The sequence below is a fragment of the Leptonychotes weddellii genome, chromosome 11, assembly GCF_054177405.1.
Source record: "Leptonychotes weddellii isolate Sample4059 chromosome 11, ASM5417740v2, whole genome shotgun sequence".
NCBI classification, from domain to species: Eukaryota; Metazoa; Chordata; class Mammalia; order Carnivora; family Phocidae; genus Leptonychotes; species Leptonychotes weddellii.
Window position 1 is genome coordinate 13,136,359 of NC_138379.1, and position 24,571 is coordinate 13,160,929.

General features: G+C 42.9%; 1 protein-coding gene across 12 annotated transcripts in view; it reads left to right on the plus strand.

Annotated features, from left to right (window-relative positions):
- AMBRA1 (autophagy and beclin 1 regulator 1) overlaps positions 1-24,571 on the plus strand; it is a 173,004-nt gene that overhangs the window by 61,629 nt on the left and 86,804 nt on the right. For 7 of the 12 annotated variants that reach the window (XR_014138574.1, XM_081798173.1, XM_081798172.1 and 4 more), the window contains 4 exons: positions 4,523-4,609; positions 8,673-8,849; positions 21,779-21,859; positions 22,286-22,386. Coding sequence is in view for 11 of the 12 variants with exons in the window: in XM_081798173.1 (XP_081654299.1) it covers positions 4,523-4,609; positions 8,673-8,849; positions 21,779-21,859; positions 22,286-22,386 (446 nt within the window). In the remaining variant the exon portion in view is untranslated. The remainder of the gene's footprint in view (positions 1-4,522; positions 4,610-8,672; positions 8,850-21,778; positions 21,860-22,285; positions 22,387-24,571) is intronic. The other 5 variants (XM_081798174.1, XM_081798179.1, XM_081798177.1 and 2 more) reach the window with 3 other exon arrangements.

Here is a 24,571-nt window from a genome sequence, read left to right on the forward strand (position 1 = left end):
AAAAAAACAAAAAACAGGCAGCTGACTTGGGGCCGGTAGTTTACCATACCTACCTTAGGGCATTAGGGCAACTTGTTATTTTAAGAAATCCTTTTTAAGAAGTGAGTAATTCTTGGGCACCTGGGTGGCTCAGATGGTTAAGCGTCTGCCTTCGGCTCGGGTCATGATCCCAGGGTCCTGAGGTCGAGTCCCACATCGGGCTCCCTCCTCAGTGGGGAGCCTGCTTCTCCCTCTCCTACTCCCCCTGCTTGTGTTCCCTCTGTGTCTCTCTCTGTCAAATAAATGAATAAAATCTTTAAAAAAAAAAAAAAAAGTAATTCTTTTGAGAATGAAGAGTTTTCTTTTTAGTTTTCAATGGTTTACTTTTCAATTTTGTATATTGAATGTTTTTAATTTTTTTGAATGTTTTTAATTCTGAAATAATTTCAGACTGGCAGAAAAGTTGCAAAAATAGTGCAAAGAATTCCCATATACCCTTCACCCACATTCCCTAAATCTTAGCATTTTAGCACATTTGCTTTATCATTCTCTCTCTTTTGCTTTATGTATGAGTATGGTTATGCTTTTACATATTTATGGTTTTTATGTTAATGTTTTGTGCTTATTCTTTTAATTGTATGGTTTTTATATTTATATATTTGTGCTTATATTCTTTTGAATGTTGGATTTTCTTAAAAGTAGGATATAGTTTGATAGAGCAGTGGTCTTCAGATTTAAAAAAAAAATACTTCTATTAGTAAAAGGCTTTTGAGCAATGTGTGTGTGTATTATATATTATGGTTATACGTTATAAATAAAAAGTTCTGATATTTTCTTCTGTTCTCCAGTGGATCAAAATAGCACAACCCCCGTGTATCTCACTTGGACACCACTGGTACAGAGAATGAACCAGGCAAACTTGCAAAGAAAGAGGGGTTTTTGTGTGTGTGTTTTTTTCCTGTCAAGAGTTTCAGTGACTCTTTAAAAACATTTCTAAATTGTGATTACAGGTCAGAATGAAATGGTAGCTTCAAGCTTGAACAAGTGTGTCTGAACCCCCTCCTGATTCTTACCTGATTTTGCATTATTGAGTTGCATGAGAGATGGTTAAGTCAGGTCACATTTGTAGTGGCCAGAGAAGAAGGTGCACAGCTGCCATCTCGTCCCATTTTCTTATGTCATTTCTCCAGTGATGGCTGTTTGCAGGAAGCTGACTGTAGGAGAGAAGGATCTTTCTTTGAGGTTCCTAGGAGTGGTGGTGACATTTAATCATCTGGTAGCTCTAGTTCTTTCTGTGTTCAACACCAATTGGAGAAGCCCTTTTTATTCTTTCAGATAGTACTTGTAACTGAAGAGAATTCAGTGTTTAATCAGTGATAAGTGTGTGGGGTGTTATTCATAGTAATTGGCTCTCCTGATTTTGTGTATTAGCAGTTAAAATGCCATATATATATGTGTATATATATATATATATGGCTTATATATGGCTTGCCAGTCCACTGTATTGCCTGGCGAGCATAAATGGTGCCAGCAGATTTTGTAGTAAGTAGGCACAAGGGATGCATGTTCCAAAAGAACCTCATCAGGGACTCCCCAGAGACAAAGCTTAACATTTTGGTTTTACCCTGATTAAAGAAGTCTTTCTGGGCGCCTGGGTGGCTCAGTTGGTTAAGCGACTGCCTTCGGCTCAGGTCATGATCCTGGAGTCCCTGGATCGAGTCCCGCATCGGGCTCCCTGCTCGGCAGGGAGTCTTCTTCTCCCTCTGGCCCTCCCCCCTCTCATGTGCTCGCTCTCATTCTCTCTCTCTCAAATAAATAAATAAAATCTTTAAAAAAAAAAAAGTCTAATGAAGATAGGATTATAAAATGGAATAATTTAAATTGAAATTATCTAATCCAGACTCTTCTAGTTCAAGAATCTCCTTTACATGATCCTTAAAAAGTCATCTCATCTTTCTGAATACTGACACTGCCTTAGCATAGTAATAGGGCGTAATACTGGCTTCCTAACTTAGCAGCGTCATTTTCCAGGCAAAGAAGTACTTAAGGTATATGTTGGTCGCTCTGCAGGATGCTCCTTGCCAAAGGGCTTCTGCTTACTAAGCCATTTGGAGGATAACCTTACGGGGCTCAGTTATACTCAGGACTAACTCCAGAGCCCTTTGGGATGGAACAAACTTCTCGGTGTTCAGGGATGTCAGCTGCTCCCAGATCTTGCTTCCGTTCAACTCCTTCCCAATTCCTATAGAACTAATTGATTAGTATTGGACAAGTATTTATCTAAGATGGTATAAATGTCCTGAATAGATATTCTTCTCAATTTCACTTTTCTTCTTTTTCCAGTCTAGGTACCTCTCCCTACCCCTTCCTCTCACAAACATTCTGTAGTTCAAGACTCAAAGACATGCCATTATTTTATGTGCCCCTAATGAAAGAAAAAAAAATCCTGCCAATTAAATTAGGTCAGGGACGCCTGGGTGGCTCAGTGGTTAAGCGTCTGCCTTGGGCTCAGGTCATGATCTCAGGATCCTGGGATTCAGCCCTGTGTTAGGCTCAGTTCTCAGTGGGGAGTCTGCTTCTCCCTCTCCCACTGCCCCCTCAACCCCGCTCATGCTCTCGCTCTCAAATAAATACAATCTTTTAAAAAAATAAACTGTGTCACGCAATTATAAGATGCATCCCAGTTTCAGACATGTTAAAATGGGAGGGTATCTCTTAGAATTGATGAGAAGCAGCATTACTGCTGCTGTCAACAGTGATATTGAAGATCCCAGGCCCCAGAGATGTATTTTATTGCTTTCTTCTCTTCCTCATTGGTTACATTGTAATATTCTCTTCCTTCAGTGGTAGGACTGCTTAAAGTGAATTGTGTGGGGAAGGTATTAGGCCTTGTTTAGATAGAAAGCATCATTTAACAGTTGGTTGTCCTGGGCAGGAAAGGTAGCAAGCCAGATTGACAGGGCTTCTGCTGTAGCTCTTCCCCAGGCTGTTAGGGGAGATGCTTTGGTGAGCCAGTTGTTGGGATAAAGTGACTGCACATGACTCTACCTAAAGCCAGCTGGTTTTAATAACAGTGAATTGAATTAACTCAATTGGAAAAGATTGGTAGCTGCTGTCCTTATCCTGTAGATCTACTTTAAAGAGTCTGGCAGGGAGCCGGAGACCTGTTCCCGGGAGAGCCAGGCAAGATGCTGCTGGAGAGGAACAATATGCATTTCTTTCTTGAGACCATTTCCTTTGAAACGTGTTCTATGGCAGGAGCTTGACTGGCTGCCAAGGCACATTTGAGTTGGGAAGCAGTGTGGCAGACTCGGCAAACTGGGGGGTCCCTGGGCCATATTTATCAGATGTGTTTTAATTGGCCCTTGTACAAAGAGGGAAAAAATGTTTTAGCTAAAATTTAACAGGAGATTTCATGGAAAAGTCCAGATTTCTGGCTTCCCTTAAAAAACAGGAAGAGCCTGGGGCACCTGGGTGGCTCAGTTGGTTAAGCGGCTGCCTTCGGCTCAGGTCATGATCCTGGAGTCCCGGGATCGAGTCCCGCATCGGGCTCCCTGCTCGGCGGGGAGTCTGCTTCTCCCTCTGACCCTCCTCCCTCTCATGCTCTCTGTCTCTCATTCTCTCTCTCTCAAATAAATAAATAAAATCTTTAAAAAAAAAAAAAAACAACAACAGGAAGAGCCAGCAATACTGAGCCCACATTCTAGGTTGGACTCACAGTTGAAACATACTCACTTTTTACCTGCAGGGAGCCTGGAAGGTCCTACAGTAGGGCATTGTGGTTTGAAGCATTTTGGAGTTGACTTTCTCTGGAGTCCTGGTGCTATCACTAAATAGCCCTGTGCACAGTGCCATATACTTAACTTTTAGGCCCAGTGTTCTCATGTTTGTATAGTAATGCCTACCTTGCTAGGTTGTGGTGAGTTTTAAGTAAGGAAATATATATGAAGTGCTTAGTATTTGCCTGGCACCAAAAAAGTGCTCAATAAAATGTGGGTGTATTGACATACGATCATTTGAACTTACGATTGGGCTAGATTATATAATTAAAGATTTTTGTCAGTTAAGAGAGCATGAGGAGTACTCCTCACAAAAAGGGTATGGGCAGAGCAGAATGAGTAGGAGATAAGGGGATGTGGATTAGGAAACATGGAGAAAACTGAACACCAAGATAAATGTTGGCACTACCTGAATATCTCTGGATATGCCTAATTTTCCCCTCCTGTGTTGATCCCAACCTCCTATTTGTCTGCTGGAGATACTGCAAATAGAAATAAGATCATGTCTCTGAAGCACTTGTTCATTTCTTACAGAAGAGCAGTATTCAGCATAATACAGTGGCCCTGTCCAGTGTGGGAGCTTTGTAGCTCATTTATTTATGTCTCTAAGTATTTAGTTTGTAGGAAGGGTGTGATCCCAGATAGCAGGTGCTAGCTAGCTACAAAGGGGGATGTTATTTATCTCTCCCCCTATTTTTCCCTTATGAATGACCTCTGAGTTGGTAATTGACAGGGATTATTGCCATTTTTTTAATCTCTGCTAGGAGGCTGCTGGAGTCTTCCCTCATTTCATTATCCCGTTATGATGGAGCAGGATCCAGAGAGCACCCAATTTACCCAGACCCAGCGAGGTAAGGCCAAAGTGAGAAATGGCACTAGGTGGGGGGGAGGGGCTGCCCTTGGGGTTGCCAAGCTGTTGGAAGCCCCATTCTGTGCCTCTCTGGTCCTGGTGCTCTTTTACTCTTCAGTTAACAGTTTTGAGACAGGTGGTTCAGGTGATTGGGAAGTGTTGCAGGTAAGTGAACAGAACCTCTGGTGGCAGAGGGTTGTGACTGAGCTCTTGTGTTTTGGGGCTCATTTCTGTAAGTGGGGCACTTAGAAGAGGAACCTGAGGAGGCCACTGGCAGAGTCACAGGATACTCTTTTTTTGCTGATCAGGGAGGCTGTTGCCATTCAGATGGAAAGCCAAAAGGGAAACAAGTTGTTATTAATAGGGAAATTACTTACAAATTAAAACTAACCAACTAACAAATAATCCTACTTGCCCTCATTTGAGAGAGAATTTAGGCTATCAAAAGGTAGAAGTCAAACTCATTCAGATGTTCAATTTTTAGATGCAACCTAAAGGAAGAGATGACTTACAAAAGGGTAACTAAATAAAACAAGTTGGCATTTTATTAAAGTGTTTACCTTACACTGATCAGAAGATATTTGAAGAGTTCTCAAAGAGATTAAAAAAGCACTTAGACAAGTTCAAGGCCCACCCCTAAGTAATACTGGTGACTGAGGACCAAGGATGGGTGTTGAGTTGATGTATAACATTTATTTATAGTGACCAGCCCTTTGGCGTTGTCACAACCAGATTTACTGATTCTGTTAATGACCTAAATAGGGGATAACCTTTACATTATGTAAGCAATACCAGAGCATATGTGAGACTTTGCCAAAAGAAAGAGCAATTTGTAATGGTGGGGTTGGCAAGTTAACAAATATAGGTTTGATGAAGCTAAATGAGCTTTGCTTTAGATTAAGAATTTCAAGTCTGGAAAGACCCGTAGACCAAGTTGATTCTAGAGATATTGAGTGATTTCACTGTTGCCACAGTTATGTCATGATACTGAGCATTCTTTCTGAGAGACTAATGAAAGGATTCCCCATTACCCTCTTACTTCCTTTTCCATACCCCCGAAATGGCAAATCCAAGGATCGGGGAACATTTGGAGGCAGCTGAGATGATGATGACCAAACCAAGGAAGTTTATGTTAGTCTCTGATCACACTTGAAAGTAGTAAGTCCTAAATAAGAGAGGGAGATTTTATGTGTCAATCAGATTACTCTGAAACACTGAGAAGAGAATTTCTTGCTATAAAAGAGTTTCTTTTAGGACAGCAATAGGAATCCCATCCCCAGAATTTTTAGCCTGACAGAGTTTAACAGTGATCCTTAAAGACCATTGTTTGTCCTCCTTTCATGTAATGAATCTTTTATTTACTCCCACTCAGATCTCTTTATCACAGAAAGTGTCATACTTTGTGGTGTTGCTATTTTTACATTTTCTCTCTGAACACAGAATAGGTTTTCTTTGGAGGAGAAAGTATTCTTCCTTGAAGAAAACTTGCGGATTTATTTAAACATTTAAAATTTTTACTTGGGACACTAGAGTTTGGTGATTATCCAGCTCTTCAGTAGGAGGATGATTGCTACTTCATACTGGTTGTTTAATTTCTTTTTCCTCTTAGACTTCACCATACACAACACATATAGGTCAAAGCCTTTATGGGCCATTTCAGCATTCAGATCCTTAGCTTCCCTCTGGATACCTAAAAAAGATGAGGCCAGGATGTACTTGTATTTGATAATTGTGCCAGGAATCCGTTTTTCTTTACCATTGATGCATAGTTTTGTAGCTTAGGGAATTCCTATCCTATAGTGAAATTAAACAGTTGGGGTTACCTAGTGCTGAAATTGTGCCCTTACATAAAAGGGTAGTCTTTATTATTGTCTGCATCAACATTCTTTCTACTTCTGTCACCAATAATATAATTTTCCCATTAGTTAGGGTGGGCTATCAACTGAGGAATGAGTATACTTATGGTCACTTTTCAGAATCAGTTCCAAAAAAAGAATCTTCACTCTGTTCTTGAAATGTTTTTTACATTCTTTCCTAGTCTGATTGACTTGAGAATTTAACCTTCAGTGATTGACTTCTGGAAGATTTCTGTATATTTAGTAGATAAAAAAACAACTCAAGAGTGCTGACTTTTGTCTCTTGAAAAATTTAGGATTGTTGATTCATCCTTGAAAAATGTATGGCAACAGGGGGCCAATGGATGATGAAAGCTCCACACGTTGAGACTTTTAAGAAATGATTCTTGTACTCTGATGATTGTGGCCAAGGCATCTGTGCATCCCTTGCCCACCTGCTGTATAATTTGGATTCGGGGATGCCAAATACAGTATATTGTTCTATTACAAGGACTTTTGAGTTCCAAAGATTGTAATTTGGCCTGCTTGGGAATTCCATTTGATGATTGGCCAGAAGGATACCACCTCTGATGACTGGCATTTCAGAGGTAGCCTTAGTTCCTATAGCAGGTAACTGCAGAATCTCTTTGGTCTGAGTCAGTGGATTTACTGAGGATTTTCCCAGAAAGTTTGTCCAGGGGTAATGAAAAGTCAGGCAGCAAGATTTTGTAAATAGTTTTCCTATCAATTGATGTAACTATTACTATTTCCATTCTCAATCAGTTTCTCCAGATTTCTAAAAAAAAAAAATGTTTTTTTCCTTTTATATTCAAATATTATAGAAGTTAAGATTCCCAGGAATCCTCATTAGGATTGCTGTGTTTCCTTTTAATTTTTTGTTCTAATTGCAGAAATACATATGCTTTTATATATATTAGTATATGCATACCATTCTTCAATTTTTCTCCCACTTAAATTTTTGCTTTAGAGGGTTTTTCTTGTGTGTATATAGGGATGACTTATTCTTTTTTAATAGTTACATAGTGTTTCTTTGTACAGATATAGTTTATTTAATCTGTTGGTGGGCATTTGGGACGTTTTCCAGTTTTTCACTAATGCTAACAACATATACAGATACATACATACCTGTGTATCCTTGTGTTTTCCCGTATGATAAAATTCCTAGTGGAATTGTTGAGTTAAAGTGTCTGCCTCAGGCAAGTTTTAAGGCTGGAAATTTCTTAGTAATCCACTTAATATTATCATATAAAACATTTTTCTATTATTGTTCTTCTCTCACTTTCTTAGTATGTAGCAGTATTGTGAAAGATGGAAGAAAAACTTGAGAAAGAAGGGAATCTGGTGAATTGTGAAACACTAGATGTTTTCATGGAATATGAAGACACTAAGCCACAGTTAGAAGAATAGAGGTCTAGACTAATTATCCACTGAGAATAGCCATGGTAAAGGAGAAGAAAAAGGAATAACTGTTGCCTACTACATTGCTTTGTGCCCACATAGCCTCTAATGCTCTGTTGTAAGAAATAGAAAAATCTTTTTTCCCTGTTAGGTTTTGTTTTCCTGAGTATCTTTTAGTCTCTTTTTCGATCCTAAATATTTTCTCTGTGTTACAAATATCTGTGAGTAATCCATAGATCTGAGAGGTTCAGGGAGCTCATTTTAGGGGCTCATTTAGGACAAATCTGGAGCTGTGTGGATTTGTTGGAGAGGAAGGACGTCCTGGTGAAGATGGCGTCTGCTTTGGTCATGCCTGGTTTGCCATCTCTTGGCCTCTTTCTCCTGTATAAAATGAAAGAAGACCTGGCCCCTAGATGATTATTGTGGTCTCTTTTCGTTTCTTATATTTTGAGTATGGATGATTGAAGAAGGCCGTGAATCTGTGTGAAGAGCACCCTAAGAAACTACGAGGGGTCCCTTAAGAAACTAAAAAGGAAGGTCCAGTGTTATACCCTTGGGAGGGGCAGCCGTTGAGCAGATGATGACTGATTCAACAGCCTCTTTGCCTTCTCTCAGAACAGAAACACTGGTGGTAGTCTGATAAGCATATTGTGCAGTACAGACCTCCTGGTGAGTTAAATGCCCTTTATTTTTCATGTCTCCGGAGTTCACCTCAGCAGGGAGATGCCCTGGGAGAGCTGGATTTACTGTCTTTCACAGTATTCCCCACATTAGTGCTAGTTTGTGTTTGTCCATCTCTGTCTCTCTCAGATTATCTCCTGCTGCATACTACGCCCAGAGGATGATCCAGTATCTCTCACGGAGAGACAGTATTCGCCAGCGCTCCATGCGCTATCAGCAGAACCGTCTCCGTTCTTCCACCTCCTCTTCCTCAGACAACCAGGGCCCATCAGTAGAGGGAACCGACTTGGAGTTTGAGGACTTTGAGTAAGTACCTCCTTAGCTTGTTTCTTCCCTGTCCTCCCAGCTGTGTGTGCTTCCCCGTTGACCGCTGTCCAAGCAGCAGTGGTTGACATTTTTGCTTCAACCCCCTAAGTTATTATTTATGAGTTATAGGATGGGGTGAGGGAAAGGGGGTTAAAAGGCTCAGCCCCCGCCGCACCTCCCCACCTCTGGCAGTTGTGCTGCTGATTCACCGGAGCCTGTGGGGAGAGACAGCCCACTGGCCCCAGGCCAGGCTGGAGAAGATGGTACCGCTCATAGGCAGCGCTTCTATTTCCCTTTCACATGAACGGTGGCTGTGGAAGTGCTTCTCATGGCCTGTCTTCCCAACATCAGGGAGACAGGATGCTGGATATTTTTTCTCTTAAGCAGAGTAGGTATAGAGACTAGAAATAATGAGAATGCCCAGATTTCCCTAAAGACAGTTCCTTTTAGTACCCTTGAATCACACGGATTCTTTGAGGTCCTACTCCATTGCCTAAACTTTCTCCCTCCCCCCACCTCTCCCATAAGGATCCTTTGAAAGTTGCCTGTCAAATTAATGTGATGGCTTGAGAGGTGATTCCTTGCTCTTCTGGTGTTTTTGAGTGGTTGATTGGAGGGTGGGGGTGAGCTGGAGGAGCACGGTTAGCCCCACACACAGGATTAAACCCCTCCGTCTCACTGCTGTGTTTGAACTCTCTGACCTGCTGCTCCTGACCTTTCTAGCCATTCGTTGTGTTTCTTTCCATTCTCAAAGCTTCCCTGGCTTGTATCAAATTGGACATTTGGCTCTTGTTTTGATTTCCTGTATTTTGATATTCTCAAACATGCAAAATGAGTGAGAGAGAGAGGTGTTTAAGGCTTTTTTTTTTTTTCTCCGTCTGTACTGGAATAGGACAGCCTGTCAGTCATTTTCCTTTATTTCCCCTCTGCATCTTGACATAGCCTGGTCAGGTCTGGGATATTAAGAGTTCTTGCGTCCCCTTCGACCTTCCTCTTCCGTGAGCTGAATGGATGGTTCCCCAAGAGTCACCTTGCAATAGAGCTTTAAGATGCGTTGGAGAAATCTCTCTGACAGTGATGACTAAGAAGGTGGAAACAACCTTTATAACAATTTGCCTTCCAGTTATGATTCTTAAACACACTAGCAATTGTGTACTTGGAAGCAGAAGGCAGACTGAATGGGCGGTTCATTTGTCTGGGGAAGATGTAAACGTGAAAGAAATGCAGGGATGCCCTGAAGCAACTGCGGTGGCACGTGGAGCAGGGGTGCTGGTCCTCTCTCATTGGCTGCCCACTGGCTCCTAGCCCATGTCATTCTTCCTTCAGTCCACTATAGGGGAAGGTGGATGCATATACTGGCCGTGAGGGGAAAGAGAGTCTCCACTCTCTCAGTCAGGCATCCGCCAGGAGTGAAATATGTTCCCCTGCAGGTTCTGATTATTTTTTCAGCACTGGGGTCTATTCAGGGAAGCAGTTTCAAGTACATGCCAAGACTGCCGGGACTTAGTACCGCTGAAAAGCCTCAGTAATCCTGGGGAGCTCTGGGAGTCAGTGCAGATCGCATAGCCTCCCTCCATGCACGTTTGGAAGGCTGTGTTATCTCTTTGCAGTGGTGAAACGTGGCACTGATGCCTTTGAGCTGTATCTTGCCTCGTGACTTGTCCTTCACAATGGAGTTCTGGGTTAGTTTAAAATGTTCTGTTCTCATCTTACCTTCTCTTTCTTCTGCTACCACCTCCTCCCTCTCCTCTTCCTTCCCCCTCGATTTTCCTGTGTCAGACTGCCTCCTCCTTGTGCTCCCCACAGCCCACCTGTGCTCTCACCTCCCCCCCTGGCTTCAGCACGACCTGAATTTACACTGCCTTCCTCACCTTTCCTGCACTGACTTACCATTGTTTCTCCCTAGGGGTCTTCCATTGCTCCCTGGTAAGTAACAATGGGCTGATTTCTCTCATGCCCCTCTGAAAGTCCTTCACAGGGTGTTTGCCTTTCTTTTTGGGCTGATGCAGACTGTAATCTTGTTTTTATTTTTTTTTAAGATTTTATTTATTTATTTGACAGAGAGAGACACAGTGAGAGAGGGAACACAAGCAGGCGGAGTGGGGGAGGGAGAAGCAGGCTTCCCGCCGAGCAGGGAGCCCAATGTGGGACTCGATCCCAGGATCCTGGGATCATGACCTGAGCCGAAGGCAGACGCCCAACGACTGAGCCACCCAGGCGCCCTGTAATCTTGTTTTTAATAACAGCTGTGGATTAGTCACTTCAGTATTAGTAGTCCAGGTCTCCTAGTGAAGGAAGTTGCTAGCTGGCTGATGCTGAGTTACTGTCTGTTCATTCTTTCTCTGTCTCTTCCCTGCCCTCCTTCCTGTTGTAAACTGAGTGCTGCTTGTGGTTGCTCCTCTTCTCTTAATTTCTAGGTGCTGTGAAGCAGGAGTGAGTGAGAAATGAGGGAATGTACCGACCCATTTTAATTTCTCTGCCCCAATCCTTTTCCTTAGCTTTGATAACTAGAAGGAAGGTCAGAAGCTTGTACAATCATAGTTTATAGTTCTTTCAGGTACAGAGAAGCAGGTAAGTTAGACACGGCCTGGAATCCTCCTAACACTTAGGGTGCCATTAAGAGAGACTGTTCTACTGGTTTCCTCGCCTTCATAGTACACCATGCTCCTGCCTTTGCCATCCCACTTCGACATCTTCAGCTCTCTTCCCATTTGCTAAGCCAGGGATCATTTTCCCATTCTCTACCTTGTCCCATCTAGGTATATAAAGTAGCCAGATCCCATCTTTTTTGGTTCTTTTCCATCATTTATTGAATGAAAGATATCAGCTATAGTAATATTTTTCATATGTATACTAATTTATAACATACAACACATTTATAATATATATAAATATATTAATATACTTTATATATATATTTAAAAATTTTTTTTGATCCTTATAATACCCTAATGAGGTATTTACTCCATTGTAGTATTTTTTTTTTTTTGAAAGATTTTATTTATTTGACAGAGAGAGACACACTGAGAGAGGGAACACAAGCAGGGGGAGTGGGAGAGGAAGAAGCAGACCTCCCGCAGAGCAGGGAGCCCGATACGGGGCTCGATCCCGGGACCCTGGGACCATGACCTGAGCCGGAGGCAGACGCTTAACGACTGAGCCACCCAGGCGCCCCAGTATTTTTTTTTTAATGAGGATACAGAGACGACCAAAATCAGACATGTCTGAGATTCGAGAACAGGAGCAAACATACTAAGTGTCTGGTTTTTATTGTCCTGCAAATTGATTGATTGATCGATTTAAAGATTTTTATTTATTTATTTGACAGAGCAAGAGAGCACAAGCAGGGGGGAGCAGTAGAGGAGAGGGAGAAGCAAGCTCCCTGGAGCCAGATGCGGGGCTCGATCCCAGGACCCTGGGATTACGACCTGAGCCGAAGGCAGACTCTTAACTGACTGAGCCACCCAGGCACCCCTGTTCTGCAGATTTAAAAACCTTTAAAAATGGAGGGGCCTGGGTGGCTCAGTCGGTTAAGCATCTGACTCTTGATTTTGGTTCAGGTCATGATCTCAGGGTTGTGAGATCAAGCCCCGCGTCAGGCTCTGCACTCAGCGGGGAGTCTGCTTGAGATTCTCTCTCCCTCTGCCCCTCCCCTGCATGCACTCTCTCTCTCTCAAATAAATAATAGATCTTTAAAAATATATAAATAAAATAAAAACCTTATAAATGATATAGAACCACATTTGAGCTCTTGCTCCCTGAATTTGCTGTGGAAGAAGACTATCTAGATTTATCTCTAGGGAGGATAGCTTTGAAGTTTGGTCAGCATCAGGTTAAATTTTCTGTTCTTTTGTGGTCTGGATTAATGACCATCTACCCAGGCAGGCATCTTCTCCTGCCATTCATCTCTGTCTGCGGCCAGGATTGAGACTGCAGGGTCCCTGTGTTTATCAAAATGCACAAATAGGACATCCAGAAACCTGCTGTCAGAAGGTCTGTCCTGAAGTCTTCAGCATCTGTCTTTGCATAAAGATGTTCACAAGCAGGGTAAAGGTGTGGCTGCCCCTGACGTTGCTGTCTGCCTGCTTTTGAGCCCAGACCATCTGCTAGAATGTAGAAAGCAAATAAGCATAAGGAAAAATGCCATTTTAATTTTCACCATCCCTTTGGAAAGAGAGGGAGGCTTTTATGAAGCACTGCGGTTAAGTGCCGTGTCCTAGTCATTGCTGAGGCCTGCACAAGTGGTGGTATGTGTCTGTTGTTCCTGTTATCCTCACCCCCTTCCTCATGTTATCTCTTCTTCTAAATGTAATTATAATCCCAGAATCATCCCCAGTTTATTCCTGCCCTTCTTGTGTCTTTTTGTAACTGCTTTGCCTTCCAAGGCAAAGAATCCCCTGAACCGATGACAGAATTAGAGAAGCTTCAGATTGGATCAGTCGCAAATATCTCCACCAGCATACCAGCCAGAGGGGAATTATATTCACTTCTTAAAATTGTTGCTAGCACAGAAAAGAGCAAGTTCTTAATTTACCGTTGTGACACTGGGCTGACTTTGGAAAAACATCTCAATGGGAATTCTAGTCCTTCAGCCTTAAGATGAAGTCTCTTTAGGTCTATTACATTTGTTTTCTTCATTTTTCTAATTTATCTGGTTGTATTTGATTTTTTACCCAGAAATGCATATTGTGACCAAACAGGCAAAAATGTTTCACCGTATGGCAGTCATTTCTAGGTGCCAGAGATGGTTTCTGGTTCCTTAGCTTGGCATGAAGTGTTGTGGCAGGACCACATACACATAGACAGCCTCATGCAGAAAGAGTTCCTCCTTTTATGGTCCCCGTGCTAGACACCTTCTGGCAAGGAAGTTGTTAAAAGGTCTTTTGGTCTGTGGTGTAGCTGAGGATTCTGAAGGCTGTCACTCCGCTTTGCCATCTGACTGGGCTGGTGTAAGAGAGGTTGCTTGCCTTGAGTTCAGAAGTTAATATTTTTCACCTGCTCTTTTGCTGTAACTGAAATTAGTTGAGCCATGGCAAAGAAAATACGTGAAAGCCAAACAGTACTACTGTTACCATCTGTGTATAGGTGAAATTCTGGTAGCTTTGTGAGACTCCTATATTTGCTTCAAGTTCTTGTGGCTAGGAATTCTGGTAGCGTGAAGCTGGTGTCCTTGGTACTCCTTGCTCCCGCTCTCTCTTCTGTGCCCAGAATTTCCAGGACTCCTGTGGGAGTCAGTGACTACTAATAACAGATACATAACTGTAGCCAAGAAAGGGAAGGGTAAATCTTTAGAGACTGTTCTTGTCTACTTCATTTTGAAGAGGAGTTGCCTTTGTTCCTTCCTTTGACTTACAAACCACAGACTCTTTGATATTGGAAATACAAGAGAAATTCTAAAGAAACACGCTTTAAAGTTATTCTCTTTATAGACTGGAACCTGCTGCAACAGTCGGGAATCAGGCATAGAAGAATAGAAGTAGTTCCTAAAGTGGGATGAGATAAGAAATTGTTCTCTTTCTTTTTATTAGAGAGTTTTAAATAATTTCACTTACTTGATTTTCATAGTGGTTGATTGTTTTTTTATAAGGTGGGTTTATAAAAGAGAAAGTTATGTCTTAAAATAGGACTGTCACTTCTAGATATACTTGGGAGAAAGACAAATAAATGCACAGTCATAGAAACATGAAATAGCATGGAATATTTCAGAAATTCCCTTGTTGATAAGTTTGGCTAGACTGTAAAGTCCAAGATATGTGGTAGATGAGCCCCGAGAGTTAGGGTGACACCACATCTTTGGCGAGTCTTGTGTACCTTGCAAAGGAGGTGAACTTTTATCTTGTAGGTCAGGGAGTCATTGAAGAGTTTTAGGCTATGAAATAACGTGAGCAGATTTTTACATAATAACTTACAAGACAGACTGTAATAAGGTAGCACTAAAATACAGAGCAGCATTCTCTGAAGGGAAGAGAGTATTTGGGGAGATGTGAGGAGTCTCCCTGGATTTCACCTGGGTGGATAGACTGCATAGGACTTTGATGAGTTGATGTGGAGGATGAGCGTGGAGAAGGAGATTCTAGGAGATTCAAAGGGAATAGCTTAAGCAAAAGTCCAGTGATCGAAGATTTACAGGGTTTGTTTGGGGGAGCCTGAATAAATCTGTGGCTAGAGCTACAGAGTGTTTGTAATGTGAAAGAGAAGATCCAAAAGGCCTGAACCGAGGGCCTGGAATGCCTGGCTGAGAAGTTTGGACTTTATTCTGATCTGGGGGCAGCCATTACTGAAGACGTATTTGAGGCAGCTACCTCTGACAGCATTCGTTAGGGTGACCTAAAGTGGCAAGTATATGGAGGGATGCAGGAAAACCAGTTAGGAAGCAGTGGGCAAAATACAGGAGAGGACACTCGGACTAGACGTTACGTGTTGGGCGTAAGAGGCGTGTTTTCTAAGAGTGGGGCCAGTTTGTGAACATTCCTGGGAAATGAGCTTTGAGAGCTCGGCTGTTTCACTTCCTGCTCTCCAAATGAAATGTTGCCCGAGTCCTTTTCGACTCCTACTTGAGCCAGTTTTGAACTAAGTTGGTAAAACAGCAATTGACTCCTAGAGCAGCTGTGGTGGGAACTGGGATCACTTGTCAGTGCCCGCTGCCCCCATAGCCTGACAACTCTTTTTTTTTTTTTTTTAAAGATTTTATTTATTTATTTGACAGAGAGAGACACAGCGAGAGAGGGAACACAAGCAGGGGGAGTGGGAGAGGGAGAAGCAGGCTTCCCGCCGAGCAGGGAGCCCGATGTGGGGCTCGATCCCAGCACCCTGGGATCATGACCCGAGCCGAAGGCAGACGCTTAACGACTGAGCCACCCAGGCGCCCCCTGACAACTCGTCTAGAGAATTGCCCTGGGTTCTGGTTTAGGCTGAGCCAAATTTGTCATTTGATTTTGGGCAAGTCCCTTTCCCACCCTAGGCCTCAGTATCTGATCTGTAAAATCAGAGGGGATAATCTCTGAAGTTTAACCCTGAAGCGCTCAGATCTTTGTGGGAGCTGACTACCTTAGATGAACTTCCCTTGTGTTCAGCAGAGGCAGAATAATGAAAAGTCTCAGAGAAGTGAGGAGACTTCCTGAGGATTAGGAACAGGATATCTGGCACCTGGAGAGCCCCAACATGTTTCTAAAATATATGCCTACCTGAATTCTAGCTCTTTCCTGAGGATTTTGAGCCTATTGCTTAGAAATATAGACTATTGCTTGGCAACTTCAGAATTAGCATTCTTTCTGGGCAAGTAAAATATATATGAATATTTATTATAAGGAATGCTAGAGGAGAAAGAAAAGGGAATATGTATGGATTGTACTTGGGCATAGCATGGGAAAACACAGAAGGACAGAATTAAACAGCCAGGTGGGGAGGAGGGGGAGAAAGGAAGACATAACCACTTAGAGATCTAGATTTGTATTCTTTTTTTTTTTTTTTAAAGTTTTTTTTATTTATTTTTTTTGACAGAGACATAGCGAGAGCAGGAACACAAGCAGGGGGAGTGAAAGAGGGAGAAGCAGGCTTCCCGCAGAGCAGGGAGCCCGATGTGGGACTCGATCCCAGGACCCTGGGATCATGACCTGAGCTGAAGGCAGACACTTAACGACTGAGCCACCCAGACGCCCTAGATTTGTATTCTTAACATAAAATGTACAATAGGAGTATGGAATGTATGCAAGTGAAATTAAAGGTAGAATAAGGGAGGAGAGGAATTTGTAATCGGTAATTATCTTTTTCCTTAGGGAAAAGTTAAGGCTCTGCAGTTCCAAGAGACATGTGCTCTTAGGTATCCCCTGTGAATGACACCCACGGGCCCTGTGACTTCCTCCCAGAAATCTAAGCCCTTACACGTGTGCACAGTCCTTTGGCAGTAAAGACAGGGCCCTCGGTTTCTTACTGAGAGCACCCAGGTAAGGAAAGGACTTGAGCCATCCAGGGACAGCAATACCAGCTAGGCCTTCTGTTGTCTGGAGATTGAGTAAAAACAGAAGAGCATAGGAAAACACTTATTTTTTTAATAGTCTAATTCTCAGCGAAGTCAACTGTGTATTGTCAAGAGGACAATGGCCTTTTGAGCTTTTTGCTGCAAGAGCTTCATTTATAAAGGCCCGAGTCAGAGCCATTTGTCATGAGGAGTAATGACAACCTGACTGTCTGGTCAGGACTCAGACAGCAGTCTGTAGGTGTGTTTTTCATTCCTTTAAATTACAGCCTCTCTCTGAGGCAGTTAATCCCAGGCATTTAACAAGAGTTGCTGCTGTGTGTCTCTCCCTTGTTCCAGAGATGCATTTTCTTGTATTTGGCATTTGTCTCAGATGCCTTATTGTTTGAAGGGTGTTTTTCTCCTTATAAAATCTTTTACAAGAAAATCTTATTTTCTTCCCCCTCTCCTTCCCAAATACCCCTCTGAGAGTTAATCAGAGATGCACAGAATTCAACAACTGGGAAAGCCATTAATAACTCCGCCAGCTTCTGTCCTGCTGGCTTAACGGCAGCTTCTGGCTGATGAAATTGATGAGGATTTCTCTGGTGTTTCCCTGAAAAGCATTTTGGTGACAGAGTCCTCCTGTGAAGGAGGAGCAGTACCAGCATATTTGCATATTCTGCTTCTTACTGGCTGGGTTTGTTTGCTTTTTTTTCCCCAAGTCCCCTTGGGAGAGAGCACAGGCTGTGTTCCATTCAGCCCCGGTACAGAGCACCTTCGCCATTCCTAAGGTGAATGGTCTGTCTGGGTCTGCCTTCCCCCCCTGCTCATCTGGCAGACAGCCTCTGGGCCACGCACATTCAGTCTCAGCCTCACTCACTTGGCCTTCTTCAGCCTGTGCAGCCTCGCCTCACGTTGATCTTACAGACAGCACTGAAGTGAGTGGCAGAGTCTGTGTGGCTTTGTAAATGCAGCATTAGTTTAAGTACTTTTAAGTCCTTAGCCCTTTTCTTGGAACTCTTAGCACTCTCCCTCTCCCCTTCTCCTGTTTCCCATCCCCACTGCAGATATGCTATGCACTGAAATTGGTATCCTCGGCTGAACTGCTTACTTCTGAATCCTCCCTTCTTTCTAGACTACAGAATCTAGGGTCATGAGTTGTTCTTTTCACCTCTAGTTTACTTGGAGCCTTGCCTTTAGTTAGGGATTTTTGTGGTCGGTACTAATTCCCAGAGCCTTTATCCCTCTCCTTGCCTCACTTGTCCCGCAGTCGAACCTTCTGGCCTTTGCTACCTTTCCCATTCCTGTTTTCAGGGTTTTTCCTGGAACAGTGTTGGAGCTGTTTTCTCCTAGATGTTCTTTGTTGTTCTCTCACTGTGTGTTCATCGCATTCCACAGTTTTCTAATAGTTCTGAGGCCTGTGCTCTCATTCCTGTCCTTCTATGCTAGAGTCCTCAATGCTTTTAATTTGAAGTCTTCTCTGTACTTTATTGAGATGCCATTTAGCTCCTACTTCTCCATCATTTGTCAAGATGTTAAGCTGAGGGCCAGCAGATACATCTCCACTCAATGTATAACGTCTCTCATGTTGCCGAATGTGACCATCAGTCTGAGACTTTGTGTCTGAGCCAGCTGATCTCATTTGTATTTTCTTATATATCCCCCAGTAATCTGTGAATACTATAAATCCATTATCTCTGGCCATGTTTTGTGTCCCACCCCCCTTTTTCATATGGAAGGAGAAACTGAATCAGAAAGGAGTTGATTGGGGCGCCTGGATGGCTCAGTCGGTTAAGTGTATGACTCTTGATTTAGGCTCAGGTCATGAATTCAGGGTCATGAGATCAAGCCCCGAGTTGGGGTCTGTGCTGAGCGTAGAGCCTGTTAAAGATTCTCTCTCTTTCTCTCCCCCACCCCACCCCTGCGTGTGCTCTCTCTAAAAAGAAAGAAAGAAAGTTGTTTGTCGGTTTTAATAACAATGAAAAGAGGCTTGTGAATTATGTCGAAGGAGCCCAGTTTTCCCCCCAGCCCTGATGTATTTGTCCATTTTTCTAAATTGTCTCCCTGTGTCCTTTCACCAAGGCTTGTGCCCAAGTCTTTGAGCCCTGGCAACTGCTGATCAGAATGATCTAGTGCACTGGCTTCTCCTTCCCTACTCTTCAGCCCTGCTGACGCCAGATAGAGACCTGTTTGTTGTCCAGGGGGAGAGGAATCTTTGGACCTTGCAGAAGCCAGTTGTCAGCTCCGCAGTGTGATTGATTCTGGGAAGGCAGCTCTCTCGCAGAGCTATGGAGGAAGCACTTGCATTTATCCCATGGTGCTCCTTTCTCTGGCTTAGTTTCTAACCTTTTGAGGCTTAGGGACCCTTTTTAATTTCAAAATGTTTTCTAACTTTTCTCATGATAATTAACTGTACTTTCAGTGCCCATTGATAAGTAAAATATGCTGTTATGAAAAGCTGTCGAATTCATTTGTACTTTTTTTTTTTAAAAGATCTATTTATTTGAGAGAGAGAGAGGGAGGGAGAACATGAGCGAGCCTGGGGAGGGGTGGGGGCAGAGGGAGAGAGAGAATCCGAGAATCTCAAGCAGACTCCCCACTGAGCTGGGAGCCTGACTCCGGACTTAATCTCATGACCTTGAGATTATGACCTGAGCCGAAATCAAGAGTCGGACGCTCAACTGACTGAGCCACACAGGCGCCCCTCATTTGTACTTTAAAGTGAATTGGTACTTTGATCAAAATTTGAAGCTACATATATTTGAAAAATCATAATACACTTAATTTGAGAACTATCTTATTTGTTTGATACTCATTTTTTTTCTGTATGCATGTGGCTACCGAGATCTTATAACAATTTGTGGGCTCCCCAGAGCTGCAGTCTCCTGGTCAGGAACTTCTGATTTCATTGTTTTTTTGTTTTTGTTTTTGTTTTTTTTTATTTATTTGAGAGAGAGAATGAGAGAGAGTGTACATGAGAGCAGGGAGAGTCAGAGGGAGAAGCAGACTCCCTGCTGAGCAGGGAGCCCGATGCGGGACTCGATCCTGGGACTCCAGGATCATGACCTGAGCCGAAGGCAGTCGCCCAACCAACTGAGCCACCCAGGCACCCGATTTCATTGTTTTTATAACCTTTTTACTTTCCATATAGTCTCTTCTTTTCTCTTTCTCTCTTTCTGTCTCTTTCCCCTTTCCTCTCCCTTCATCTGTAGAGTTTCAAGTCAAGGGGATATGATATGTTAAGGAAAACAATAGTATGCCTTCTCTTTGGGGAAAATAAAGAGCAAGTGCTGACTTTTAATGGATCAGCTTCCAATATCTCTCATATTGATTTCTCTGTTAATGCTCAGCATCCAGTCCCACCAAGATATAAAAACCTTCCTAGGCTTTCATTTCTGGCTTGTAAAGCTCCCAGTGGTCCATTTGAAAGCTAAAGTATTAACTTTAGTTCCAGGGCCAGTTTGAAGATGATCTCATTAAGTTGAAGATAATCCAAAGGGAGAATTCAGAAAAAATACCAAATCAGGCTTTCAGAGGTTCATTTATTTTGTGAAGTTGGTTAAGCAGCTGATTAACTGCACTGTCCAGCCGGTGCCCTTTGGCTTATTGTTCCTTTGATGCATTAGAAACTAAGCCACGTGAAGTCCCTGTCTTGTAGGAGGCAGTGGAGTATAGTGGAAAGAGCAAGGGCTTCAGAATCAGATAGATATGCTTTGAATCCTGCCTCAGCCACTTACTAGTTGTGTGACCTTGGGCATTTGCCTTTCTGGTCCTTAGTTTCCATATCTGTAAAACAAAGCTAATAATACCTCATGGGATAGTTAGAAGGATTAAATAGGGTAACATGTTAATAACCTTTATATTAGAGGGGCGCCTGGGTGGCTCAGTCGTTAAGCGTCTGCCTTAGGCTCAGGTCATGATCCCAGGCTGCTGGGATCGAGCCCTGCATCGGGCTCCCTGCTCAGCGGGAAGCCTGCTTCTCCCTCTCCCACTCCCCCTGCTTGTGTTCCCTCTCTCGCTGTCTCTCTCTGTCAAAATAAATAAATAAAATCTTTAAAAAAAAAAAAAAAACCTGGGGCGCCTGGGTGGCTCAGTTGGTTAAGCGACTGCCTTCGGCTCAGGTCATGATCCTGGAGTCCCGGGATCGAGTCCCACATCGGGCTCCCTGCTCAGCGGGGAGTTTGCTTCTCCCTCTGACCCTCCCCCCTCTCATGTGCTCTCTCTCTCTCTCTCTCAAATAAATAAATAAAATCTTAAAAAAAAAAACCTTTATATTAGAACTTAGTAGATATTTAATAAATGGTGGTTATTACTATTGCTTTAACAGACCATAAAGAAAACACCTAGACTTTTTTCTGTTTACTCGAATGCTTGGGATTACATTGTCTAATACTCTTCATCATTGCCAATTTTGCAGTCTAAAAGGGACTGCCTAGTCTTTTTCTTGTGTTGTTTTTCTTTCACTTTTCATGAGTGATTTTTTTTTTCCACATCAAAGACCTAAACAGACTCATTTAGAGATAACCATTTGCTGAATGAAGTTGATGGGGGAATTCTTTTCTTCCTTCAAGATTCCCCAAAGCCAAAGTTTCTCTGTATCTTTCTTTTTTTTTTTTTCCTCTGTATCTTTCAATCTAGAAAGAGAAGTTTATATATTTCCATTCTGGGTCCCCTGGAAGATCTAAACTTGATTTCCATTTCAGATGCTACAGGGTTCAGAGATCACATTAACTCATGAAAAATCATCCTCCTTCTTACTGAACTGTCAGCAAATGCTCATAAATCTTTTAGTTGAGGTACTCCAGAAATGTAATATATTGTGCCATCCAAATTAGTAAGCAACCTAATGACTAATTTCTCTGGGTTCTTCACCTAAGTGTAGAAATTTCGTTTGGGGAATGTTTGTCTTTTGGGCTGATGGCTGGTTCTGCTTAAGTGACTCTCTTATATACAGTCTTCTTGTTTTCTCCAGGGACAATGGTGACAGATCCAGGCACCGAGCTCCACGCAATGCCCGGATGTCTGCACCTTCACTTGGACGCTTTGTTCCAAGGTAAGAACTGGGTAGCCAGCCTTTGTGAGGGAGCCTTTATGAGAGCCTGGGATTTCGTTTTTAAACCTACTTTCTGGACTTTGGATTCCGTATCTGGAATTATTTCCTGGTGAGCCTATAATCCAGCCCTGCCACTTAAAGACTTGATAGGAGATGATTGGCCACAATGAAAAGAGATAGAAAAGTGCCTGGGGAGTATCCTATTCAAGATTAGAAGCCTGCAAAACTGCAGAAGAAAGATCAGGAAGGAGATACAAGTCTGCAGAAGGACAAATTCCAGGAATTTTTATAATGTGCTGGGCTTCTGTGGATTCCTAAGTTTAGTGGATCCCTTAGCCTTGGTTATTGGGGGGTAGGTGGATAGTATATCTCCTTTGTTTTATGGTAGTCTTTCATAGGCTTTTCACATGTGGTTCCTTCTTGTAGGCGTTTCTTGCTGCCTGAGTACTTGCCTTATGCGGGGATTTTTCATGAACGTGGACAGCCTGGCTTGGCTACTCACTCTTCTGTTAACAGGGTCCTGGCAGGTAAGGAAATGTTTCTTCGGATTTTGAAAAGTTGAAGGGGCAGGGAGCCAGATAAAGCTTTCCCCCCCTTTACCTATGTTGATGTAATGGCATCTTGTCATGTGGCTGAATACTCTGTTTTGAGGTCTTGTACCCAGTTCCTTACTTCAAGGCAGGAAGCTAGAATGGAGCGAAGCTGTTTATCTTGCCCATTCCCACTTCCTTCAAATATCTTTTTTTTTTTTAATTGTTTAAACTCTTTGTTTCTTAATCCAGCAATTAGATTCTAGCTATGCTTTTAATTGAATGATAAAGGTGTCTTGTTCATGTTTTGGTTGGTGAGATACTCATGAACCAGATCCTGTGATTTAATTAGGAGCTTAATGCACACCTCTTCAACCCTTCGCTCATCTGCCAGCAGATGGAGTTTCCAGGCACTGTGGAATCTTCCAGGGAAGGAGGAGGAGGAGAAGAGACCCATAAGGCTGGCTCAGAAACCTCAGAAACAGAAAATGGGCTGGACAATGCCAGTTGAGGCAGTTTTATGGTGACTGAATAGCTTAGTGACCGTTTTTGGCCTAAGCTACATGGTGTGACCAGGCTCTCAGACGTAGTATGTGCTGCTGCTTCTGGGCAGTGTCTAGAGAAGGAAACAAAGCAGAATTCTGTTTTTTTCTTTTTTAAAGATTTTGTTTTTTATTTATTTGACAGAGAGAGACACAGCGAGAGAGGGAACACAAGCAGGGACAGTGGGAGAGGGAGAAGCAGGCTTCCCGCGGAGCAGGGAGCCCGATATGGGACTCGATCCCAGGACCCTGGGATCATGACCTGAGCCGAAGGCAGACGCTTAACCGACTGAGCCACCCAGGCGCCCCTGTTTTTTTCTGACAAAGGTTATTTCCCCATCACACTCTTTCCTCCACTTCCCCCTCACCTCCAGTGCCAGCCTCTAAATTTATGTATGTGAAGGCATAAAAGGTATAAAAATCAGTCCACGTTTAGGTGTGTCTTTAATAAGCATTTATTAAAAATTTCTTAAAGATACTATGTTTTGGAAAATCTGGGCCATGTAGTGGTTAAAGGTAGGAAGGGATCTGGGTGAGGCAGTAACACTGTCAGCCTGGGAGAATGTGATTTCTAACCAAGCTATGACAGCTGGAAGGCCACAGGATCTCTGGTCTCCCCTAGGTAAGACTATCCTTGACCCAGTGTCAAGGCCTAGAAGTCCTAGAAACCTCAGTGGTTTCTCTGCTAGCCACCAGACTCTTTGTCGGCCCAGGCTTGGCCGGGGAGCAGACTATATCTGGGTCCCCTGACAACCTTGTCTGAGGACCTCTGGCCCTAGTGGGTAAGCAGACGCCATGCCTCGGTGCCTCTCCATGCTTGGTGTTTCTGTGTGGCTTGGCTGATGGCATGTGGAAGCTCCTCACTGGCAGATAATCACTTGCTGCCAGGCAATACTATAGAGCTCTTCTCCACCCTTTGTTCCAGACATCTGCCTGCATCACCCCACACAGCACCTCCTGTTCCTCTACTGCTAGAAAATCTCTGTTTCCTTGGCATTTAGCTTTGCTTGGGAACAGCTGTATGTTTATTTCTTCCTTAGATTTAAGAACTCTACTGCCATTTCCTGTTTCCTACTTTATGCCCAGAGGTCTGACCCCCAAATGGCCCACTTTCACTTATGGATACTTTTGAATATAGGGGTTGTGTTCCAGCAGGCAGCTGTTAACAGATATGAAATCTACTGAGAAAAGTTCTCAAAGAATGCAAAGTATCTCAAGGGGAAGGAAATCTAGATTCTCAAGAACCTCACTCTTGAATTAGGTTAGCAGATGGTTTCCATTCACAATTAAACCAGTTTCTTCTGTTTTCTCAAGGTACACATTACAGAGAACCTATTGGTCTTTTCGTAAAGGCCCTCAAAGTTTGTAGATAACAGGTTTCCTCTGCTGTCCAAAAGTAGTGTGTTTCTATGAAACCTTATGCAAGCCAAAATGGCGCAAAGCGAAGAAGCAATTACCATTAATTTATATGGAAAACATTTTTAGTATACCCAAACCCAAAAAATAACCTCTCTCAGGCTTTTCTGATACCTTAGGACACATCTTGCTAACAGATGCACACAATAAATTGAGATAAAGCACAGATGTGCTCACAGACACAGTTCAAAGCTATGGCAGCTTGATGCTGAGAGTGCATGCTG